The sequence below is a fragment of the Sus scrofa genome, chromosome 18 (assembly GCF_054392235.1).
Source record: "Sus scrofa isolate SSC_HxYL_T2T_F1_AM1 chromosome 18, Sscrofa_HxYL_maternal_Yorkshire_Landrace_v2.0, whole genome shotgun sequence".
In the NCBI taxonomy this organism is placed as follows: Eukaryota; Metazoa; Chordata; class Mammalia; order Artiodactyla; family Suidae; genus Sus; species Sus scrofa.
The window spans coordinates 62,880,300-62,904,453 of NC_139400.1; the positions used below are offsets into that span (position 1 = coordinate 62,880,300).

General features: G+C 41.4%; 1 protein-coding gene across 18 annotated transcripts in view; it reads right to left on the minus strand.

Moving 5' to 3' along the window:
* SUGCT (succinyl-CoA:glutarate-CoA transferase) overlaps positions 1-24,154 on the minus strand; it is a 643,257-nt gene that overhangs the window by 274,957 nt on the left and 344,146 nt on the right. The window contains exons 13-17 of one of the 18 annotated variants that reach the window (XR_014833261.1): positions 23,892-24,007; positions 22,779-22,959; positions 22,219-22,299; positions 20,716-20,959; positions 17,444-18,141 (exon numbers count right to left, since the gene is read on the minus strand). The exons of 16 other annotated variants lie outside the window; for them this stretch is intronic. Coding sequence is in view for 1 of the 2 variants with exons in the window: in XM_085004896.1 (XP_084861022.1) it covers positions 23,975-24,007 (33 nt within the window). In the remaining variant the exon portion in view is untranslated. Of the gene's footprint in view, positions 1-17,443; positions 18,142-20,715; positions 20,960-22,218; positions 22,300-22,778; positions 22,960-23,043; positions 24,008-24,154 lie in introns of those variants that run through there. One more of the 18 variants, XM_085004896.1, reaches the window with a different exon arrangement.

Below are 24,154 nucleotides of genomic sequence, written 5' to 3' on the forward strand. Positions count from 1 at the left end.
GACAAGAACACCTCCAAAGGTAACAGCAAAGAAGTGTTTCAAATAGTAAAATCTATAACAAACGACCCTTTCGCCTAAGAACCCTAGAACAACAACAGAAGAAAAGCTGATGTGTATCCAAAGTAGCCGATACAATATTACATATCCAAAGGCCAAAATGTTCTGCATTAAACCCTTTGATGTATTTGTGCTCCATCTCTTGTATACCTGTTGCCTTGTTCCAGAAAAGACTCAAAGTAGTTTGTTCAAAATAAATGTGAGACTGGATGAAGTTTGGAAAGTTGTTAAATAGAATTTGACGTTGGGTTCCTATTGTCTTCTGTTTGATGATATTTGGTGTAATATAAAACATATTTGAATGAGTCAGTCCTTTGTCCCACAGACCCCCACAGTGCACTGCCCCAAGGAGACCAAAGAGTCTTAAGATAAAGACGTAGAAGTCTTTGAGAGGCAAAGGCAAAACCATGGCAGAGTAAATGTCACGGAGGTGAGTCAGCTGTCACCCCAGCTCCCTGAGGAGCACGAGCTCACAGACAAATGCACCGTCTCGCCTCCTTCCATCTCTCGTTGCACTACCCTGGGTGTGATCAAAACGAGGCGAATCTGAGGTATGGGGTAGGAAGGGCCATCTTAGCCAATGAGTGATTTAATTCTTTCTTACATCCAAGGCTTTTGCCTTTAGAGTCAGTGAGCAGAGTGACTAAGGCACAAGACATGGGAAGTTTTAAAACACTATTTATTGCTGCGTCTAAAACACTCAAACACCATAGCACAGTGATTGCCAAATCTAAATTAGAGTTTGTGGGATTTTTAAAAGTTTCTCTTCAGGGGAACATTTCAGCTCTACGGAGAGGTGTGATACAAGAAGATGGAGTATCTGGCTGGAGACCAGTTTGCCTATGAGCCCAAACCAAGTGGGCCCATCTGGACAGCTTTTATAAAATCATAAACGGTAAAGCTGGAGAAAACTCTAGGCTCAGACTGCTTTATAGCATCAATAATTAAGCCAGACTCACTGCCCTCATGGGGTTATTGCAAATTCTGACTAAACCTAAAGAATTTTCAAATAATCTAATTATTCCCTTATTTATTCATGTTTATTCACAGTGTTCTTTTGTTTCTCTGCTTTTAATTGATGTTTAAAACTTCACAGCTATTCAGAAACGTTGTTTAAATGCTCACAGACAACTTACATGAACTTCTTTCATGAGAGAGAAAAGAAACATTAGTGAGACAGATATCAAAGTCCCAGAGACAAAACCTGAAGAGCAAAGAAAGACTGGAATGAATGCATTTCATTTTTACATTAAATATATAAGATAAAAATATAGATAACCTTACATTTACTGTTTTAACCTTTTTAAAGTATAGTTGCCTTCCGCGCATTTTCAATTTAATCACCACTTCCAAAACTTTTTAGTCATTCTAAGTAAAAACTCTGTACTCGTTAAATAGTAACTCCCCACTCGCCTCCTCCTCGTCTCTATGAATTTGTCTCTATGAAGTTGCCTATTCTAGGTACACTGTAAGTGGAATCACACAATATTGTACTTTGATGTGTGACTTAGCATAATGTTTTCAGAGTTCATCAATATTGTATCAGCATGTATCAGACTTTCATTCCCTTTTCATGGCTGAATAATATTCTATGATATACAACATTTCGTTCATAAATCCATCCATTAATGGACACCTGGGTTGTTTCCACTTTTTGGCTGTTGTGAATGGCACTGCCATGTCCATTGGTGTGCACATATCTGAGTGTTTGCATTCAAATCTTTGGGATGTATAGTTAGGACTGAATTACTGACACATATGATGATGTCTGACTTTTTTGAAAAAAACTGCTAAACTGCTTTCCAGAGCAGCTGTGCCATCTTCTATTGCAGTTTCTCCACGCTGGGAACTGTTTTGTTTGTTTGTTTGTTTGTTTGTTCATAAGAGTCACCCTAATGGGTGTGAAGTGGTATCTCGTTTTGATTTTGATCTGCATTTTTCTCTAATGTTGAGCATATTTTCATCTGCTTATTGACAATTTGTATATCTTCAGAGAAATATCTGTTCAAATCCTTTGTCCATTTTGGGCTGTTTGTTGTTGAATTGTAGGAGTTCTTTATACCCTCTGGATATTAACCTTTATTAGATATGGTTTTCAAATTCTATGGGTTGTCTTTTTACTCTTTTTGTTTGTTTGTTTGTTCTGCTGCTAATTTTTATTATCAAAGGCAAGGGACAAGAGATATCCTCTCAGGACTATTGATTAGCATTCATTTAAGAGATGAAGGTGAAATGGTTCAATGAAACCTGACTGTCAAGAAACTTATAATATTGGGCTTTATTTTGTAGAAAATGGTGGTCAGTGAATATTTTCTTTCTTTCTTTTTTTTGAAGCAAATATGGTGATTTTGCCTTTTATTCCAGATCTGATTAAAAGCATCTTTTATGCATTACTAAATATGCATAAAATGTTTTGGCTTTTATATTCTTTTGACACAACTGCTGTCACTTGGAGGAGGTAGGGCAGGCATGTGGAGGCTGGCAGTTGCCCATTCTGATTAAACTTAAAAGTTTTCGCACAGCAAAGGAAATCATAAAGGAAGCAAAAGGCATCACACAGAATGGGAGAAAATATTTGCAAGTGATATGAACGACAAGGGATTAATCTCCAAAATATCCAAAGAGCTCATACACTTCTGTACCAAACAAACAAACAGACAACCCAATCAAAAACTGGCCAGAAGGTCTAAAGAGATCTTTCTTCAAAGAAGACACATGAATGGCCAAAAGGCACATGAAAAGATGCTCAACATTGCTAATTATTAGATAAATGCAAATCAAAACTACAGTAAGGTATCACCTCACACTGGTCAGAAGGACTGCTATCAAAAAGTCTGCAAAATAGTAAGTGCTGGAGAGAGTGGAGAAAAAAGAACCCTCCTACATTGTTAATGATACGGTAAACTGTACAGCCACCAAGGATAACAGTAGGGAGGTTCCTTAAAAAACTAAAAAACAGAGCTATCACATCATCCTCCAGTCCCACTCCTGTGGATATATCCAAAGAAAATCATCATTCAAAAAGATACATGCACCCCAACACCCACTGCAGCACTATTTACATACCCAAGACACAGAAGCAACCTAAATATCCATTGACAGATGAATGGATAAAGAAGATGTGGTGCATGTACACAATAGAATACTACGTAGCCATTAAAAAGGATGAAGTGACGCCATTTACAGCAACATGGATGGACCTATAGATTATCATACTTAGTGAAGTAAACCAGACAAAGACCAACATCATATGTTACCGCTTATATGTGGAATCTAGAACAACAACAACAACAAAAGATACAAGCCAACTTATTTCCAGAACAGAAAACAAATTTATGCTTACCAAAGGGGAAAGGGGGGTAGGGAGAGTGATAAATTAGTAGGTTGGGATTAACATATACATACTACTATATATAAAATAGATAACCAACAAGGACCTACTACAGAGCACAGAGAATTACACTCAGTATTTTGTAATAACCTGTAAGGGAAAAAAACACGTATGTGTGTGTACAATTGAATCACTGTGCTATACACCTAAAACTAACACAACACTGTAACTCAGCTGTACTTCAATGGGAATATTTTAAAAAAGAAAGAACACCATAGTCCAGTGGGGCAAGATAAGTAGAAAGGAGGCACAGAAATATGATTTGGGGGAACAGACATCCTAGGTCAAGATGAGGAACCATTAGTCCTGGGGGTGAGATGAACAGAGCCTGAGCTTTAGGTAAGTGTCTCTGGAAAGTACAAAATGAATGAATGAAACCCTGGAAGAAGAGATATCTCCTAGGAGCCTCTGAAGCAGAACCATGGAAAGGTAGGAAAATATATAAGAAATTGACAAATATTTGGCTAAGGAAAGAAAGGGAATATTTTTCTGCAGACTATAGTTGTCAATAAATATGATCCGCCTCTTTTACAAAAGTCTGATTTTTTTTAACTGAAACAGAAAATTCATTCTTTCCCTCAAAGAATGGCCATTAAAATCATCCACACAGCAAAACATAGTCAGAGAAGCTGTAACCATATAAATACCAATTAACTCTCATGTTTATCATAGAAGTGTTCCGAAGCATGGACAAGCTAAACGATTCCAGGTGTCTTTAAAACAAATAAATGCAAAAATCACACTTTAGCTCAAACCTACAAATAGTCATTCCCTCACAAAGTCGGCAGGCTATAAATCAACAAAATGCTACCTGCCACGCCACTAAATTCTCCAAATCTGCTCTTATGATACGTTTGCAGAAAACATTCACCCTCAGTGTTAGACATGGTCTTATTACTGGCTCATCATTTAAAAAGTTAACAACTGCATAGTTATAATAATTTAATAATAATAGCAAACATTTATTGAGTTCTTACTATGGCCCAGGCTCTAGGCTCTTAAACATGCCTTACATTATTTATTGCACGTAGCACTAAATGAACTTCCCAGGGTTACATAGCTTTTACATAGCAGTCAGGATTCGAATCCACACCTGCTGACTCCAGAGCCAGGGTTCAAAGCACTAAGCAATGTCTCTTTACACATGAGCTCTTTTAACTTCATCTTCCTAAAAACCCTTTATGGCGGTCATTATTACCACTATTTTACAAGTGAGGAATGTGAGACCCAAATAATTTAAGTGTCAAGTTCAACAGGAGTCCACCAGGAAGATCTAACCCGAGGAACCTGACTCCCAGGGCAGTCTGCTCCACCACCTGCTATGGGAGTTACTCAGATTGGGGGCAACCTTGGTATTCCTAATACATACCAATATTTTCTGGGGAAAAAAGGTAAAACATTTGAAATACACCATAGCTGACAGCACTGAAGACAGGTGTGCACTCAAACACACACATATAATGTAGCACCTTCGTCAAGGCAGCACTGACCTGGGAAGTGTCTACGCTTCAGCTTTCCACCATCAGTTAGTCGTGTGTCAGTCTGTGTAAATACATGTATCTATATGTCTACATAGATATTGGTAAATATATAGATACCTGTTTTCAGAAAGGAATGATAATTACATGGACTACCTGTGATTTCTGAAAACCCACAGAGGAACCAATATCTGTTCTTATAAAATATAATTATCCTGATAAAGAGAACATTAAGCATTGACAATGGCATTAACCAAAGGCTGCATCACTCAGCTTCCACTTTCCTGGTCTATTCCAAAACGATGCAGTAACTCAAAGACTGCAACAGTCTAGAGAACAATCATATACATTTTGCTTACTAAATAAAGACTTATTGTGTTATCTGAATGTTACTTTTCTAAAAGAATCATTCCTCTTAGTTAATTCCTAGTTATTCCCTAACTGAAGGCCATACCCTCAGTTCATAGCTCCCTTTCTTTAAGGTACCAGCGAAGTATAATTTTGAAGAGAAGTAGAACATGACCAACGTAAACTCAGAAACACTGCAAGGTCTTTTTTAAAAATCTGGGACACGAGCCCAAAGGCCTTATCACCATTACTTCCACAAACTCTTGCTGCCATTATGAACACTGTCTGTCAATATTGTTTCATACGAAATGCATCCTGGAATTAGACTGTCTCTGCTTATAGAACAAACAGAGGTAATTCACCTCCACTCGCAGCCAGAACCATCTCAAGCCCGGAATGTGGAACGACAGACGTGAGCTCAGGCAGGTACAGAGTTTGCAATCACAGCCACAGCTTCATGTAAACACAAATCAGTACTTCCCAAATCCTGTGATTAGGTCAGGAAATCTCAAATCCCTGAACCCATTGATTAATACAACTCTGATGCGTTCAGGAAACATAGCAAGAAGCAGCGGCTGGATAACGCTGTGCAAGAAAGGCTGCTGCACTTAAACCTAATTTGCCCCTTTCCTTCCGTGCCTGTAGGGAAAGTGTGATGGAAGACGCTGCCCCGATAGCAGCCTCTGTGTTTGAGCAAAGTTCTAGGTTATCATGTAAGTACCTCCCTCCCTTTGATCTCAGTCATGCTCACAGAGAAAATGAGAGGAGCAAGCCCCCTCAGCGCCTGGCAACCGTGACAGATGAACACAGGGTTGAGCAGTTCCATCTGGCCTTGCAGGCCAGCACCAGGCCCAGTGTGACCTATTAGTAGTGTGAGCCCAGGTGTGGGGACAAGGCTCCAGGCTTGCTGAGTAGTGGCCTGGCCGATAACCAATGTGAGCATCAGGGAACTAATGAAAAAGTGCCACGTGGACGCCAGTCAGGAAATGGTTACAAATTAGAAAAAGAAAGACGAATCAAGGGCAGAGGGGCCCCTTATGCCACAGTAATAAAACCCACTTCCTCTTTTCTCTAATTTCAGAACCACAGAGTAGAATTCTCTCCATGCGAAATTCCTTACAAGTCACATGCTGCCCTAAGCCACGGCCTGCCCCCTTCCACGTAGTCTCAGGATCGTCCCACAGAAACAGATGGGGCTGCTTTGCTCTCATGCTGTTCAGGGAAAGTGTCAGTGTGACACGGCAAACAGCGAACTCTGACCTCTCAGGAACAATTCTCAAGCACCTCGAGGATGCTTTCATCCTCTAGACAAGCTGCATCCTTAAAGTTTGATAAGGCTCTCCAAGATCCCGTAGCTCAAGCACAGTGATTCTGATAAAATATATACAGGAGCCGAACATGGCTTCTCACAGCCAGCCAACCAGGGGTAAAGCTGAACTGTGAAATCACTGCCTTTCAGTCATTCTCAGGCCGGCTAACTGAGCATCATGACAGCAAAGCACTTCCTGGCCGCATCGTAACCACTCACTCTCCTGTCTGCTGTCCTCAAGATTATTTGTAGGTGTCTATGTTACGGCACTCGCCCTGCCCCACGTAACCACCCACAGTTATGGCGGCGTCTCCATCTAGACTGTTACTTCTTGTGGATGGAAAGCCCGACTTCTACTGCCTCGGGTCCACAGAACTTAGCACACACAGTTCACAGTTCACACACTTTCAGTGAATGAAAGAATACACTTCAGTCTGAACTGTCACTATTCATTTTGACCTAGCACGGTACACATGTATCTCTCTGTCTGTTTTGTACTGTAAACTCTCCTGTGATTTAACTGAACCATTTCTCAGCTTAGCAACCCAGTGAGCAAGAGCTTAAATGTGCTCTAAAGCTATATGGGAGTGGACGGGAGTAAGATGGCAGAGGAGAAGGTCGGGGCTCACCTGCTCGGACGAAAACACCAAAATTACAACCAGATGCTGAAAGAGCATCAACAAAATAGACTGGAGACCACCAAAACAGACACCCTGCACCCAAAGACAAAGAAGAAGCCACATTACGATGGTAAGAGGGGTGCTTTCGTGAAAGAAGACAACCTACAGACTGGAAAATAACCACTGCAGAAGCTCTCCCACAGAAGTGAGAGTTCCGAACCCCACGTCAGGTTTTCACACCTGGGGGTCTGGCATTGGGACAAGGAGCCCCCAGAGCATCTGGTGTTGAGGCCAGCAGGGCTTTTGTGCAGGAGCTCCACAGGACTGGGGAAAATGGAGACTCTACTCTTGAAAGGTACACAGAGGCTTTCATGTGCACTGGGTCCCAGGGCAAAGCAGAGATGCCATAACAATCTTGGTCAGGCCTACCTGTGGTTCTTGGAGGATCTCCTGGGAAAACAGGGGGTGACTGTGGCTCATTGTGGGGGAAGCACATTGGAATCAGAGGTCTCGGGTATAATTATCAGCATGAATGCCCCCAGAAGAAAAATCCTGGAAAAATATGGCCCCACCCATCAGGGCCCAGGCCAAACAAAAAAGAGGGTGGGAACACAGCCATACCTTTCAGCAAACTGGCTCTGCCCAAAGTCCTCCTAGGCACACAGCTGCCTCTAACCATACCCAGAGACAAAGCCCCAGTCACCAGAGGGATAAGAATCTATCTCCATCTACCAGAGGGCAGGCACCAGTCCCTCCCATCAGGAAGCCTGCAATAAGCCCCTGTATTAACTTCAGCCACAGGCGCAGATGTTATAAACAAGAGAGGCTATAACCCTATTGCCTGCATAAAGGAGACCACACAAAAATCTACAAAATGAAAAGGCAGAGAATTATGACCCAGATGAAGGAACAAGGAAAAAAAAAAAAAGCCAACAGAAAAACAGCTAAGTGATCCGGAGATTATCAACCTCCATGAAAAAAAACTTTAGACTAATGATAGTTAAGATAAATCAAGATCTTGGAAATAAACTAGAGGCAAATATTGATAAATTACAAGAAACACTGAACAAAGAAATAGAAGATTCAAAGTTTAAGCGAGTAGAAATGCAAAATACAATAACTGAAATAAAAAATTCACTAGAAGGAACCAACAGCAGAATACAGGAGGCAGAAGAATGAATAAGCGAGGTGGAAGACAGACTGGTGGAAATCACTGACATGAACAGAAAAGAGAAAAAAGATTGAAAAGAAATGAAGACAGTCTAAGAGAACTCTGGGACAACTTTAAACACACCAACATCTGCATCATAGGCGTGCCAGAAGGATAAGAGAGAGAGAAAGGGCCAGAGAAAATTTTTGAAGAGAACAGCTGAAAAATTCCCTAACATGGGAGAGGAATCACTCACTAGAATCCAGAAAGCACAGTGAGTACCATATAAAATAAACCCAAGGAGGAACAACCTGAGATACATATTAATTAAACTGACCAAAATTAAAGACAAAGAGCAAAGATTGAAAGCAGCAGCTAGGGAAAACAAACAAATAACATTCAAGGGAACCCCAATAAGTTTATTTGCTGATTTTTTAGCAGAAACTCTGCAGGCCAGAAGGGAGTGGCATGAAATAGTTAAAGTGATGAAAGGAAAAAAAACTCCAACCAAGATTACTCTACCCATCAAGGCTCTCATTCAGATTTGAAGGAGAAATTAAAAGCTTTACAGATAAATAAAAGCTAAGAGAATTTAGTACCACTAAACAAGCTTTATAAGAAATACTAAAGGAACTTCTCTAAGTGGAAAAAAAAATAAAGGCCACAACTAGAAACAAGAAAGTCACAAATGGCAAGGCTCACTGGTAAAGGCAAAGATATATTAAAGGTAGGAAATCAACCACACACAAAAATGCTACCAAAACTAGAAATCATGAGAAGAGGAGGACACAAATGCAGGAAACTGGAGATGCATTTGCAATTAAGAGACCAGCAACTTAAAACAATCTTTGTGTGTGTGTGTGTGTGTGTGTGTGTGTGTGTGTGTGTACACATATATATTCCTATATCAAAACCTCTTGATAACTGAAAATCAAAATCTACAATACACACAAAAATAAGAAAAAGCAATCCAAACACAACACTGAAGATAGTTATCAAGCCACAAGAGAAGAAAACAAGACAAGAAGGGAGAAAAAAGGGAATTCCCATCATGGCTTAGTGGTTAACGAACCCAACTAGCATCCATGAGGACCTGGGATCAATCCCTCGCCCCACTCAGCGGGTTAAGGACCCAGCACTTCCATGAGCTGTGGTGTAGGTTGCAGATGTGACTCTGATCCTGTGCAGCTGTGGTGTAGGCCAGTGGCTACAGCTCTGATTTGACCCCCAGCCTGGGAACCTCCATATGCCACGAGTGCCACCCTAAAAAAGAGACCCATTTCAGTTCTAGGGACACATACAAACTGAAAGTGAGAGGATGGAAGAAAACATTCCATGGAAACAGAACTCAAAAGAAAGCTGTAGTAGTAATACTCATATCAGACAAAATAGATCTTCAAATAAAGAAGGTTACAAGAGACAAAGAAGGACATCACATGATGATCAAAGGATCAGTCCAAGAAGAAGGTGTAACAATTGTAAAACAGATGCACCCAACATAGAAGCACCTCAACATATAAGGAACTGCTAACAGTCAGAAAAAGAGAAATTGACAATAACACAATAATAGTGGGTGACTTTAACACTCCACTTACAGCAATGGGCACATTATCTAGACAAAAAATCAACAAGGAAACACAGGCCGGAAATGATGCATTAGACCAGATAGACATAATAGATATTTATAGATATTCCATCCAAAAGCAGCAGAGTACACATTCTTCTCGAGTGCACACAAAACATTCTCAAGGACAGATCACATTCCGGGCCACAAATCATGCCTTGGTAAATTTTAGAGCACTGAAATCATATTAAGCATCTTTTCCAAATACAATACTTTAAGACTAGAAATCAAGGAAAAGAAAAAAACTGCAAAAAAAACACAAACACGTGGAGACTAAACAACATGCTACTAAACAACCAACGATCACTGAAGAAATCAAAGAGGAAAATAAAAAATACCTGGAGACAAATGACAATGAAGATGCAACACTCCAAAACCTACGGGATGCAGCAAAAGCCGTTCTAAGAGGGAAGTTTCTAGCAATACAATCTTATCTCAGCAAATAGGAAATGCCTCAAATAAATAACCTAACCTTACACCTAAAACAAACTAGAGAAAGAAGAACAAATAAAACCCAAAATTAGTACAAGGAAAGAAATCATAAAGATCAGAGCAGAAATAAAGGAAATAGAGACAAAGAAAACAATAGAAAAGATCAAAGAAACGAAAAGCTGGTTCTTGAAAAGATCAACAAAATTGATAAACCCTTAGCCAGACTCATCAAGAAAAAAAGAGAGAGTACTCAGATCAATAAAATTAGAAAAAAAGAAGTTACAACAGACATCACAGAAACACAAAAGAACACAGGAGACTACTACAAGCAACTATGTGCAAATAAAATGGACAACCTAGAAGAAATAGACAAATTCTTAGCAAAGTACAATCTTCCAAGACTAAACCAAGAAGAAATAGAAAAGACGAATAGGCCAATCATAAGTACTGAAATTGAAACTGTGATTAAAAAACTTCCGGCAAAAAAAGTCCAGGACCAGATGGCTTCATAGGTGAACTCTATCAAAAATTTAGACAAAAGCTAACACCTATCCTTCTGAAACTATTCCAAAAAATTGCAGAGAAAGGAAGACTCCCAAACTCATTCTATGAGACCACCATTACCCTGATACCAAAACCAAAGACACCACAAAAAAGGAAAATTACAGGCCAATATCACTGATGAAAATATAAGCAAACATCCTCAACAAAATACTAGCGAACATTAAATCCAGAAATACACTAAAAGGTTTGTGCACAATGATCAAGTGGGATTTATCCCAAGGATGCAAGGATTTTTCAATATCTGCAAATCAATAAGTATGATACGCCACATCAACGAACTGAAGAATAAAAACATATGATCCTCTCAATAGTTGCTGAAAAAGCTTTTGACAAAATCCTATACCCATTTCTGATAAAAACCCTTCAGAAAGTGGGCATAGAGGGAACCCACCTCAACATAATAAAGGCCATATATGACAAACCCACACCTAAAATCATTCCCAATGGTGAAAAGCTGAAAGAATTCCTGCTAAGATCAGGAACAAGACAAGGATGTCCACTCTCACCACCTAGTTTTGGAAGTCCTAGCTATGGCAATCAGAGAAGAAAAAATTAGGGGTTAGTAGATGCAAACTATTGCATTTGGAAAGTGGAAGCAATGAGGTTCTGCTGAATAGTCCAGGGACCTATATCTGATCACTTGTGATGGAACGTGACGGAGGACAATGGGAAGAAAAGAATGTGTGTGTGTGTATATATATATGTATATGTATATATATGTATACCTGGGTTACTTTGGTGTACAGCAGAAATTGACAGAGCACTGCAAATCAACTATAGTAAAAAAAAATTTTTTATAGAAATAAAAGGAACCCAAATTGTAAAGGAAGAAGTAAAACTATCACTGTTTGCAGATGACAAATACCTGGAAAACCCTAAAGATGCTACCAGAAAGCTGTAAGAGCTCATCAGTCAATTTGGTAAAAGGTGCAGGATTGAAAATTAATACATACACAGAAATCTCTCATGTTTCTCTGCCCTAATAGTGAAAGACCAGAAAGAGAAATCAAGGAAACAATCCCGTTTACCATCACGTCAAGACAACAAATGAGAACATGAGGGTAAAAGGGAAAGGGAAAAGACCAATGACCCTCTGGCTACAGAGACCTTTCTGAGGGAACTGAAATCAGGGACAAAAGAGAAGTATATCAGCATATTTGTATTTGCTCATAATGTTCGAATAATCACTTAGTGAATTTAATGTCTTCTTCATGGGATAAGATTACATGGTTCTCAAACGAATCTTTTTCCTCAGGACAAGACTCCTGTTAGGATATCGTTATGATAACAAAGGCCTCAATGTGAGGGTAGCCATCCTGCGTCCCAGCAGGAGTAACCAGTTCTCTATTGGATCTGCCTCTGCTCCTGCCTTTGTGTCCAAGAAGAAGTGGAATGGGGCAGAATTTGTCCCCCAAAGTTAATGCAACCTGATAAAAGACTAGGTATTGAAGAGAAGATGAAATCCAGGCTGTTAGATATCAGGAATACTTAGTAGCACTAGCCATACCTACAATATAAATATCCCTTCTTAAAAGAGATAACAATCATTAGCAAAGGAAAACATAAGGCACTGATGTCCCATAAAAATACTGGAAGATCCAAGGTCACAGACAAAATCCAGGATAGTTTAAATTCAGTTGGGAGTTCCTGTAGTGGCTCAGTGGTTAATGAAGCCAACTAGTATCCATGAGGTCACGGTTCGATCCCCGCCTCTCTCAGTGGGTTAAGGATCTGGCGTTGATATGAGCTGTGGTGTAGGTCACAGACATGGCTCAGATCCCACGTTGCTGTGGCTGTAGTGTAGGCCAGCAGCTGCAGCTTTGATTGGACTCCTAGCCTGGGAACTTCTACATGCCACGGGTGCAGCCCTAGAACGACCAAAAAAAAAAAAAAAAAAAAAAATCGATTAAAGTGTTGTCCCTTCATCAGCCTGTACAGCCACTATTGTAAATAAATAAATCACCTTTTTTTCTTGTTTCACTGAGAACAACTGACATACATCACTGTATAAGTTTCAGGTGTATGGCATGGTGGTTTGCTTTGCATTTATCAGGGATGATTACAACAGGCTTAGTAAGCATCCATCATGTCATATAGATCCAACAAAGAGAAAATTTTTTCTTGGTGATGAAAACTCTTAAGATCTACTCTCTCTTATAAATCATAAGGCAATGTCAACTATAGTCACCAAGTTTACATGGCATTATTCCTAGTGCTTATTTACCTTACAACTAGAAGCCTGTACCTTTAACCAACTTCCTCCGATGCCCCCCTCTCTCCATGCCCTGACTCTGGTAACTACAGATCTGATCTTTTTTTTCCTCTAAGTTTGGTGGCATTGTTTTTTGGTTTTTTTTAGGTTCCGTATAAAAGTGAGATCGTAGAGTATTTATATGTCTCTCTGATGCATTTCACTTAGCATTATGCCTTCAAGGTCCATCTTTATTATTGAAAATGGTAAGCCTCCCTTATTTTTTATTGTTGAATAATAATCAATTGTGCATATCTCAGAATTCCTTTGCCCATTTATCCATCAATGGACATTTAGGTTGTTTCCATGTCTAGCTATCGCAAATAATGCTGCTATGAGAGTGGGGGTGCATATATCTTTTCAAGTTAGTATTTTCATTTCCTTTGGATATATTCCTATAAGTGGAATGGCTAGATCATACGGTAGTTCTATTTTTAATTTTTTGAAGATCTTTCACACTGTTTTTCACAGTGGTTGTACCAATTTACAATCCACCGACGGTGCACAAGAGTTTCCTTTCCCCTACATCCATACCAGCATTTGTTATTTCTCGTCTTTTTGACGATGGTCATTCTTACAGGTGTAAAGTGATATCTCATTGTGGTTTTTAGCTGCATTTCCCTGACTAGTGATGTTGAGCATCTTCTCATGTACCTGTTGGCCATTAATATATATTCTTTAGAGAAATACCTATTCACAATAAGGTGCTATTGTATAGCACAGGGAATATATCCAATCTCCTGGGACAGACCATTTGCAAAATAATACTTTAAAAAAGAATATATATATAGCTGAGTCACTTTGCTGCAGGGTGGAAATTGACACAATATTGTAAATCAACTATACTTAAAAAATTTTTTTGTAAATGTCTATTCAGCCCATAAGCATTTTAAACTGGATTATTTAGGTTTTTTTGCTATCAGGTTCTATGAGTTCTTTATTTATTTTGGATATAACCCCTTATCAAATACATAATTTGCAAATATTGTTCCCCATTCTGTAGGCTGTCTTTTCAATTTATGATTGCGGAGCATCATCCTGAGCTATTATTTGTAAAGACTCTCAATTGCTCTCTTACTTCTAGTGTCTAAAATAATTTTCCTAAGAGATAAGCCCAAATGTGCCATTGCCTCATAAAACCCTCTCCTCATTGCTGCCAACGCCTGTGGAACAAATTCCAAGCCACTCAGGATGGCACCGAACACTCCTCAGAACCAGACTGCAATCCACTCTGCCAGTTTTCCCTTCCACCACTTTCCTTCTCCTTCATCCTTGATTTACACACGAAACTAGGCTCTTCAACATTCCAGGAACAACTACGCTTTTTCAGGTACTCATACTGCCTCTTCTTCCTCACACCTACGATGCACTTTCCGTAACCCCCACCCCACACCCTACCTTTCAAAGTCCTGCTTAAATGTCTTTTTCTCAATGACTCTTTCCTCAGTCCTCTTAGTCCCACTAATTCTTCTTGCCTATACATTTGAATCGCATTACGTTAATGTCTAATTGCATCACAGGGGAAATTAACACACCAGAGGGGTGTGTGTCCAAATTTCCAACTGGACGATGACCCCGTGGGCAGAGGTCACTGAGGACAACCATCATGCTTTTCTCCTGACGGTGTTTCAGCCGATGCCTGCACGTCTTCAATGCCTGCTCTACTTCCACGCTCCATTTAAACGTAGTGACTACTCCGAGGCTCATTAGGCTTTATCCTTAGTTATTACCAAAAAAGAGTTCTGTTTTTAGGATGCAATATGTTCAATCCATAGTAGAAAATCCATAATCAAGTCTACAGAAAGTTTAGATAAGACCAAATATAAAGGAAAAGCCCAAACAGTGACAGTGTAAAGTGACAGTGTAAAGTGACAGTGACGGTGACTCTCGCTTTTACGAAGGGCAACGTCCACGTCATCCATCAAATGGAAACACTTCCCCACAGACGTTACACCCAGGCAAGCAAGAGCTCCCCAAATAATTTTGTATTTCCTGTATGACCTGGAGTGTAAGCTATATGTTTACATGTAGAAAGAGTGTCTCTTGCAGCTCATTGCACTTTCAAACATAACCACTGCAATAATCTACGCAAAGTACCCAGTAATGTATGCCAATCAATAAAAAGATTGAGAATCTTACTACTTACATATAAACTGTCTCGTGAGCTATCAAATTTTCAAAGCTGATAGAAACTACACAAGATGATCTCTAGGTTTTAGACTACTGACCTGAAAACAGCCTACAAGCCCATAATAAATTTATTAACAACTCAAATCAATTATTATGTATTTGTTTACACCTATAAAGAAAATATAAAATATGATTCTTCCCTTCAGGAAGCCCATAGCTCACTGGAGGACTAAACTTCACACGCAAAAAAGAAAGGACTACAAGTCGATATAAAACTGAGGTCACTAAGTCATATCTGTTTTACAAGGCTGTAGAAATCACAGTTAGGATTCGGAGGTGAAAATGAGGCAAAGTGATTCAGAGTTAATGTGATAAAGAAAATAAAATTCACCTGTAAGAGTTTTTTTCTAAACGAATAATTACACACATGTGCAAAGTTGTGTATCAGCATAAAATGGAAATCATTGTGATATCCAGGGCTGAACTAGTTAACAAATTATGGAATGTCCACAGAACAAATAAAGTTGCCTTTAAACAGCTTGAGGGTTAGGGGCAGCCACCCATCTGCAGGGAAATCCACATGCCGTGGACCCTCCATGCCTGAGGTTCCACGTCAGCGGGTTCAGTACACCAGCAACTGTGTAGTACGCAGTAGATTTCTCTTGTAAGAAGTCTGCATATGTGTGGATCCGTGCAGTGGCAACCCGTGGTCTTCCAGGACTAACTGTACTATGAAACGATTAAAAACAATCCTTACAAGCTATACGCGTACGTGAGTTGAAAACGAGAGCACATCAGAATGGGTCTTGTGTGGAGCATTTTATAAAACTGATGGCACACAGAAAGGCTAAAACACCCGAAAAAGAGGCTACCCATGACTCCTGAATTAAGGAAAACATTTATTTCCTTCTTTAATGTATCTACATTATCTGCATTTTTATGGTAAACATGTATTTCTTTTGTAACAAGAAAAATAAACAGTAAAAGAGTTTCTTAGTACCGCAGAGCAATCTGGCACTCAAAGCCAGCACTCCCTCCTCTTTCTGTGTCCAGGCGAAGATCTGATAAGATTAAGCTATGAGAGGGTTTGAAATGAATAGAATGCTCTACCGAAAAGAAAACATAGCCATCTTAGCTTCTTAAGGAAGGTAGGACAGTTAATTTCATGTATCAACCTGACCGGGCCAGGTTTTTGTTCCAGCGCCAATCGGAGTATGTCTGTGAGGATATTTCTAGACGGCAGGTACATCTGAATCCGTAGACCAGATCAGGCAGGCTGTTTCCCAGATGTGGAGACCTCCATCCAATCAATGGAGACCTGAACAGAAGCAGGAGGGCACGCTGCCTGCCTGACGTGGGAACTGGGACACCGGTCTTCTCTCACCCGTGGCCTGGAGTTAACCCCGTCTCTCCTGATTCTCAGGCCTTCGGATTCGGACTAGAACTACGTGACTAGCTTTCACGGGTCTCCAGTGTGCCAACTGCAGGTCTCGGGATGACTCAGACTCCATCATCATGTCAGCTGGTTCCTCCTTATTTTATGTGTTTGTTTGTCTCTTTATAGCTCTCTCCTACTGGTTCTGTTCCGCTAGAGAACCCTGACTGATGAAAATCAGGGATCCTTAATTCAAAGTAAGCTTTAAGGTTAACCTTATAGTTGTGCACAGGATGGACTGGGGTCGGGGACGGCCAGAGGCTAAGACTCCAGCTGGAAAGATGCTGCAGAAAGTGAGCAAAAAGGATGAGAGGATGAGAATGGCCAGGAATGAAGCCAGTGAGAAAGGGAAGCTTCTGGTACTCAGAGTCAACATGACCGAGGTCTAATTCTAGTTGGGCTACGCCCTGGAGTAAGTCGGTCACTTCCCCTCTCTAAGCCTCTGGTTCTCCTTCTATAAAACGAATGTCTAGAACAGAAATCCTCCAGGGTCCTTTTCTGTCCTATAAATCTAAGATTCTATTATGATAGGAAACAATATTTAGATGCTTTTATTCAAACCGTGAATGCATTTTATTCAAACTGCTTAGCTTTGTTCTTACACGACACTGAATATTCCATCAGTGCTCAATAAATAATACATTCAGCAAGCTCTTTTGGACATCACAGTTTAATTGTAAGGCCTGGAAATGCCTGGCCTTTTGGCAAAGTCTTTGCAATATCAATTACTTTATTAACTTTGCAAACACATAATGGAAAAATAGGCCCATAATCCAACCCTCTGTCTTAATCTTAGAAAAAGCCGATTTATAAGAATAACACATTTCATATTCGATAATTTATTTATAATGAAACACGAAGTCACTTCAGGACTTGATGCAATTTGAAGTCCCTGCACAAGCGGCGGCTGCAGCAGACCGACAGTCATGCCAGGTGGATACGTGTGCATTCCTTTCCCACAGGTCTGCTCTACCATACAGTCCTCCCACAATGAGTCTAAGCCATCACAGGAGGAAAAGCCTTAACTTCATCCCAAGTGGACATCTCATGCCGAAGTGGAGAAGTGCTTGAGCACTGTATCTGAAGATGAACTTCCTGGATGTTGAACTGATGAAATCCACCTTGTAGGCGAATCGCTTTCATAGGTACTCATGGCCAAACCCGCCTGATGAAATGAAGATAATCTTACAAATCACTGGGCCGCAGAGGACGTGACAATTGCTCCCGCGTTCGCCAGGACCGTCTTCATCCTAATCGCACAGTCCTCTGGGTACGGCCTGAGTCAGAAGTTTAAAAGGCCACACCCATGCGTCTTCCGTGGCTGGCATACTGCTTAGTTATTCTCTGTATGCCTGGAAAAACCAACCGGAAAAAAAGAACGAAGGGAGAAGAGGACAGCACTCTAAATCTCTTTTCAGCCTGTTGTCTGATCTCTTCGAACCTGGACTCATGGACCGGCTCTTACTTTCATAAAATCCTTTCCTTCCTTTGTCTTGGGTTCTTTTTACAACTAAACCTGGATCGAACAGCATTTAATGTCCTGAAGTTTTCAGGTAAGGCCATATTTTACATCATATTTTATTTCTGGTCTTGGCAGTAAACTTGGAATTAGCTATTAAGTCCGGATTTCTCATCTAGTCAAACTCCAGGAACAAGAACACCAGAGAAAGGAAGAAAGAGCCAGAGGCTTCGACCAACAGGAACTGTATTAAACCAGAAGGAAAGTATTCCACTTGTGAGCCAATAGAAAAGAAAAAGAGAGGCTCAACGTTCCCATCATCAAAAGCGGGCTTCTTCCAGGGGAGAGGCTCCACCATGGACCTTCCTGTGGCTTTTCTCCAGCAAAATACTGAGTATGTCATTACCCCTTTCAACTCTACCTCCTCATTTCGTGCTATTAATTGAGGTTTATGAGCTATTTTTTTTCTCTAAAGAGGGAGAAAAAGAAGCATTTCTTCCAAAAATATCTGGTTCTCCATCCCCACCTGCCTTCCTTTATAAAACAAGCCATCTAAATCTCTCAGGCTATTTTTCCACCGGCTTGTTTATAATGTGGTAATGATTATGCTAATAGCAGCTGGGAATACATCTATGTGGACATATGCTGGGTGAGTGTGTGGCGTGGGGGAGGGTTCTCTAAGTGCACGAGGAGACACATCAATAAAATTCTAGTACATGTGTAGCCCTCTTCCCCTATTTACTAGTTTATTGGAAGCTCCTTCTCAAATGGGAAATAGACCATGTTTCCTTTGCGGGGGGATAGTTATTAAATAACGAAGACCACGTGTTCTGCTCCATCTTATTTGTCTGAGGACTCTGCAGCTATTTTCTAAACCAAATGAATAACAGTACGAAACTTATTTCCCCTGTAAAAGCTTCCGGCTACTAACAGTGTAAGTGTATGCACCTCACAGAGCCCGAGAGCACAGGTTGTCACTATGTGACCGTGTCCAGCATGGCATCCAAGCTGGGAGACGGCAGCTTTCATAATGTGCAGGGGAACAACGCCCTGTAAGTAAATGATACTGTTTATACAAGCGAAAGAGTATTACGCCACTGTCCCTACAAAGAGAAGAAAATGCGAAATTTCAGAAAAGACAGCTATTTAATGTGCAACCTGTCACCACGGTCAGCTTCGGCATAATAAAATGCACATGGAAAAATCCCTTGCAGCGGGCCCCATGCACAGCAGATTCTCCCTTCGTCTGGGTTGGACGGTGTGTGTGTCTCTGAAGCAAATGTTCTCTCTCTTTCGGACACACACACACACACACACACACACACACACACACACACACACACTTGCTGGACAATGAGCTTCAAATAGCTTTTCTGAGAGGAGTCTGCTGGATGCGGTGGGCACAGAGGTGAGAGGGTGGCTGGCAGTGAGCCTCCTGTGTGGCTGGAGAAGAAGCAAATACCTCGTCCTGCAGATCAAGGAAATGCACGTCCGGATGACAGCTGACCACTGCAGACCCTGGTGTGTGTAAAACCACTCCTGCTGACCACTGCAGACCCTGGTGTGTGTAAAACCGCTCCTGCTGACCACTGCAGACCCTGGTGTGTGTAAAACCGCTCCTGCTGACCACTGCAGACCCTGGTGTGTGTAAAAACCGCTCCTGCTGACCACTGCAGACCCTGGTGTGTGTAAAACCGCTCCTGCTGACCACTGCAGACCCTGGTGTGTGTAAAACCGCTCCTGCTGACCACTGCAGACCCTGGTGTGTGTAAAAACCGCTCCTGCTGACCACTGCAGACCCTGGTGTGTGTAAAAACCGCTCCTGCTGACCACTGCAGACCCTGGTGTGTGTAAAAACCGCTCCTGCTGACCACTGCAGACCCTGGTGTGTGTAAAAACCGCTCCTGCTGACCACTGCAGACCCTGGTGTGTGTAAAACCGCTCCTGCTGACCACTGCAGACCCTGGTGTGTGTAAAACCGCTCCTGCTGACCACTGCAGACCCTGGTGTGTGTAAAAACCGCTCCTGCTGACCACTGCAGACCCTGGTGTGTGTAAAAACCGCTCCTGCTGACCACTGCAGACCCTGGTGTGTGTAAAAACCGCTCCTGCTGACCACTGCAGACCCTGGTGTGTGTAAAACCACTCCTGCTTGTTGTTACCCTCAAGAGCCAAGGAGACTGTAAGCAAAGACAATGCAATTCTGGTAGCAAACTGATCTCAAAAGGGATTTCCAATCAATTTTTCTTCTACTTTACTCCAAATGACAGTACCTCCTTATCAACTATGATTTTTGACACATCAATAGAAGGGTGCTTTCCTTCATCCATACTTGGAAGCAGAGAGACTCTTGTTTTCTCCCCTAAAAAAAAAACCTTTCAATGAATGGTTCCAGTGACGGAGGTATTTGTAACATGCTCATATTTCAAATAGGATGCTTTTGTTCCCAATCCAGTATATAGGCTTACCTGCTTATTATTACCACGTGCTCTATAAAATCCCTGCTGGGGGGACTTTTGTTCCATCTGGACATCACCACTCAAACATTCTATTCATTCCACAGCACGCTCGCCACGTAAAAATTCTCTGTTGTTTCTGATGTTAAACCAAAAACGTTATAATGCACACAAGAAAACTCTTCTCAGCAGTCGGAATCAGCAGTAGTAAGAGTTAATGGTTCAGTCCAGCAGATAAACTTTTGCAGGTTTCCATCTGAAAGTCATAACATAACCTTTTATTCTGTGTCATTGGTACAGAAGGTTTTTCAAGGCAGAGTTCTTCAAACTGCAAGATGTTAAACAGATGTCCTGTAGAGTCTTCCAGGTCTAAACTATGAAGAGTCTGTTTGCAGTCTGTGTGTTGAATCCTTCACTTGTTTTATTCTTTTACCAAGATCTTCAGGTTTGGGTATTTCTTTTGTTAAAATTATTTTGACTGTTACTTAAACCACATATTTGTTGAGAAGCATATTTTAAAACATTCACTTTGAACTAAATAAGAAATATTACGTTAAATTTTGCCATTTAAGAGCATGTTTTAGGAGGAAATCTCTGCTTCCTAGAGCAGGTGCTAGAAGCCCAATGCCAGATGTTTTGATGTGTAAATAGCAAAGGAAGAATTTGAGAAATGGGTAGAGATGCACAAATAAAAAACAGACCTTGTGAAACTTCAGTTCACATGGGCTACCGCTAAAAGCCCAAACATCTCGGCTTTTGTTTTCCATTGGTGGGCTTCTACCCTTAACGGTTTCTCAGGTTGCAAATGTCACTTTCCGAAATGTAGGAACAGCCGTAGTCACTGGCCCTGGCTGCTGAGTTCCAACAAACCAAATATATTCCTCGATTAACCAGAATGACATGTCCTACATTCCAGTTCAATAAGTGGAGACACAGAACCATTCCTTACAGATGTGGCATCGAAGTGTGCAGCTTAACGGTATCGGGGCAGCATGCTAAATGCGGTTCTCTGAAGCTTAAACCTCAGTCTTTGTAGTTGAAAGGCCAGTTTTGCCTCCTTTGTTCTCACCCATTTGTTACTTGAAGGTATTTTAGAAGGCAGAGCTCTCACAGGGTTAAAAGGGAGCTTATACATGTTTTCTCCTTATTTAGCTTGATGTTGGCAGAGCCCTCCATCATTTCAATGAGACACACATGAGCAGAAAGGCCTTCATAATATAGGCAGGCCTTTACAATATGGGCAGCTTCCTCCTCGAATATCCTTTTGCTATCAAACTAATCAGTCGTAAGGGATAATTAAAGCCATGCAGAGCACAGGGCTGAGTTTTGACTGGTTTAACCACTTCACTCCCCAGGCCCCTCCGCATCTATACTGACAGAACAGAGGTCAGGCCTTGAAAGAGAAACCGGCTGGTACATGACGCAAGGCCTCTGAGCACAGGCTTTGGAGGCAGGTACGTCCAGCCTTTCGGCACGACCAGCACGTACTCGATGTGTGGCTGGAAAGCTACTTACCTCTTGAAGATGTGGTTTCCTCACGTGTGAAGTGGATGAGGCTGGGGACGGTTATGAGGAGATTACAGATGTGATGCGGCACTGGGAGGGTTAATTAGGTAAGGACTCAGCACACGGCCGGACACTTGGTCCCAGATGTTAGCTGCTACGACGTTGCTGCATCTGTACCCTGTGTCCCAACCACAGTGAACCCCTCTCTTCTCACTGCACTCTTGCCACACACACACCCGCCACCAACCTGGTCACTGGACTGCCCAGCATTTGCTGGTCCTGACCCTCTCCCCTGGAAGGTTCTCTTCATATAACCCAATATCTACTACCCACGCCAGCTTCCCACCCCGCGTCCAAATTTTCCCCATCTTTCACGAGACACAGATCAAATGCTACTTCCTCCATGAAACATTTCCTGAACTCTTCAAGTTATGACCTTCCACCAGCTTTAATCTCCATGATTTTTGTTTTCCTGCTATAGAGGTTTGAATTAAACATATCAACTTAATGTAACATTATAATCATTGGTTCATGATAGATACTATTTTTTTTTCTTTTTATGGCCTCACCTGTGGCATATGGAAGTTCCCAGGTGAGGGGTTGAATCGAAGTTGTAGCTGAGGCCTATGCCACAGCCACAGCCACAGCCACAGCCACAGCCACAGCAGATCCAAGCCACATCTGCAACCTATGCCACAGCCTGCGGCAATGCCAGATCCTTAACCCACTGAGCGAGGCCAGAGATGGAACCTGCGTCCACACAAACACTATGTCAGCTTCCTAACCTGCCAGATCACAGTGGGAACTCCCGACACTGTGTTATGTTTATTTCCCTTTTATTCCCAATCTCCATTCCTAGTCTCCTCTTCCCATAAGAAACATTCTACTATACAGACTATCTATCCTTTTATTAATAATTATTCCCAGAAAATATGTACTGTTCTTACACATGCACATTAACATATTCAACTGAATACTGTGATAGATTTCATGCTGCTCCATTTCTCCACACTTTCTTTTTCTTTATTTTTAGGGGGCTGCACCTGCAGTACATGCAAGTTCCCAGGCTAGGGCTGAATCAGAGCTGCAGCTGCAGCTGCAGGCCCACACCACTGCACAGCAATACCAGATCCTTAAGCTACTGAGCAAGGCCAGAGACTGAACCTGCATTCTTATGGATACTAGTCGGGTTTTTAACCTGCTGAGCCACAACAGGAACTCCTCTACACTCTTTAATGACCCTTGGATATGGGTAATTGTGTGGGTACTTCTGCTTCATAACACTCTGTGACGGATGCCACCCACCCTTTACCTAAACTTTTGATGATGAATTCCTGGCCACCAGAATTATCTTCATACATGACCCCTATGGACTTGTTTGCGAATTTTATTGAGATACGTATCAAAGAGCAGAATCGCGGGGTCATGGGAGTAGGTAAGCTTGTTGGCCAAGTCGTATCAAACCGCTCTCTAGAATGTCTGTACTGATGTGCAGTTTCAACAGAGACGCATGTTGGCCTCTATAACCCCCAGCTCTGCCAACCTGGGGCTCTACCCAGGCTTTTAAAGTTTTGCTACTTTATTCAACATAATCTGACATTCATCGTTGTTTTCACTCGCATCTCTCTGCTGACTAATGCATTTAATCTTCATAATTTTTCTTGGGCATTTGGCTTACATACCCTGGAGAGGATTTCATCTGAAATTCTTGTCTTTCCCCTTCACTCTCTGCAGGATCACAGATTCCTTTATGGTGGGGGCGTATTTATTTTTCTTGTTTTGCACTCATAGCAGGGCCCTGAAGACAGACATGAAACATGTACACAAAAATAAATTGAAAGCATGGGAGTGTGTGTGGAGAGGAACCGTGACAGAGAAAACTGAGTGCTCTGACTTGGAAAGGAAGCCGGACTGGGTTCAACCTCCTCGCGCTAAAACCGTGCTT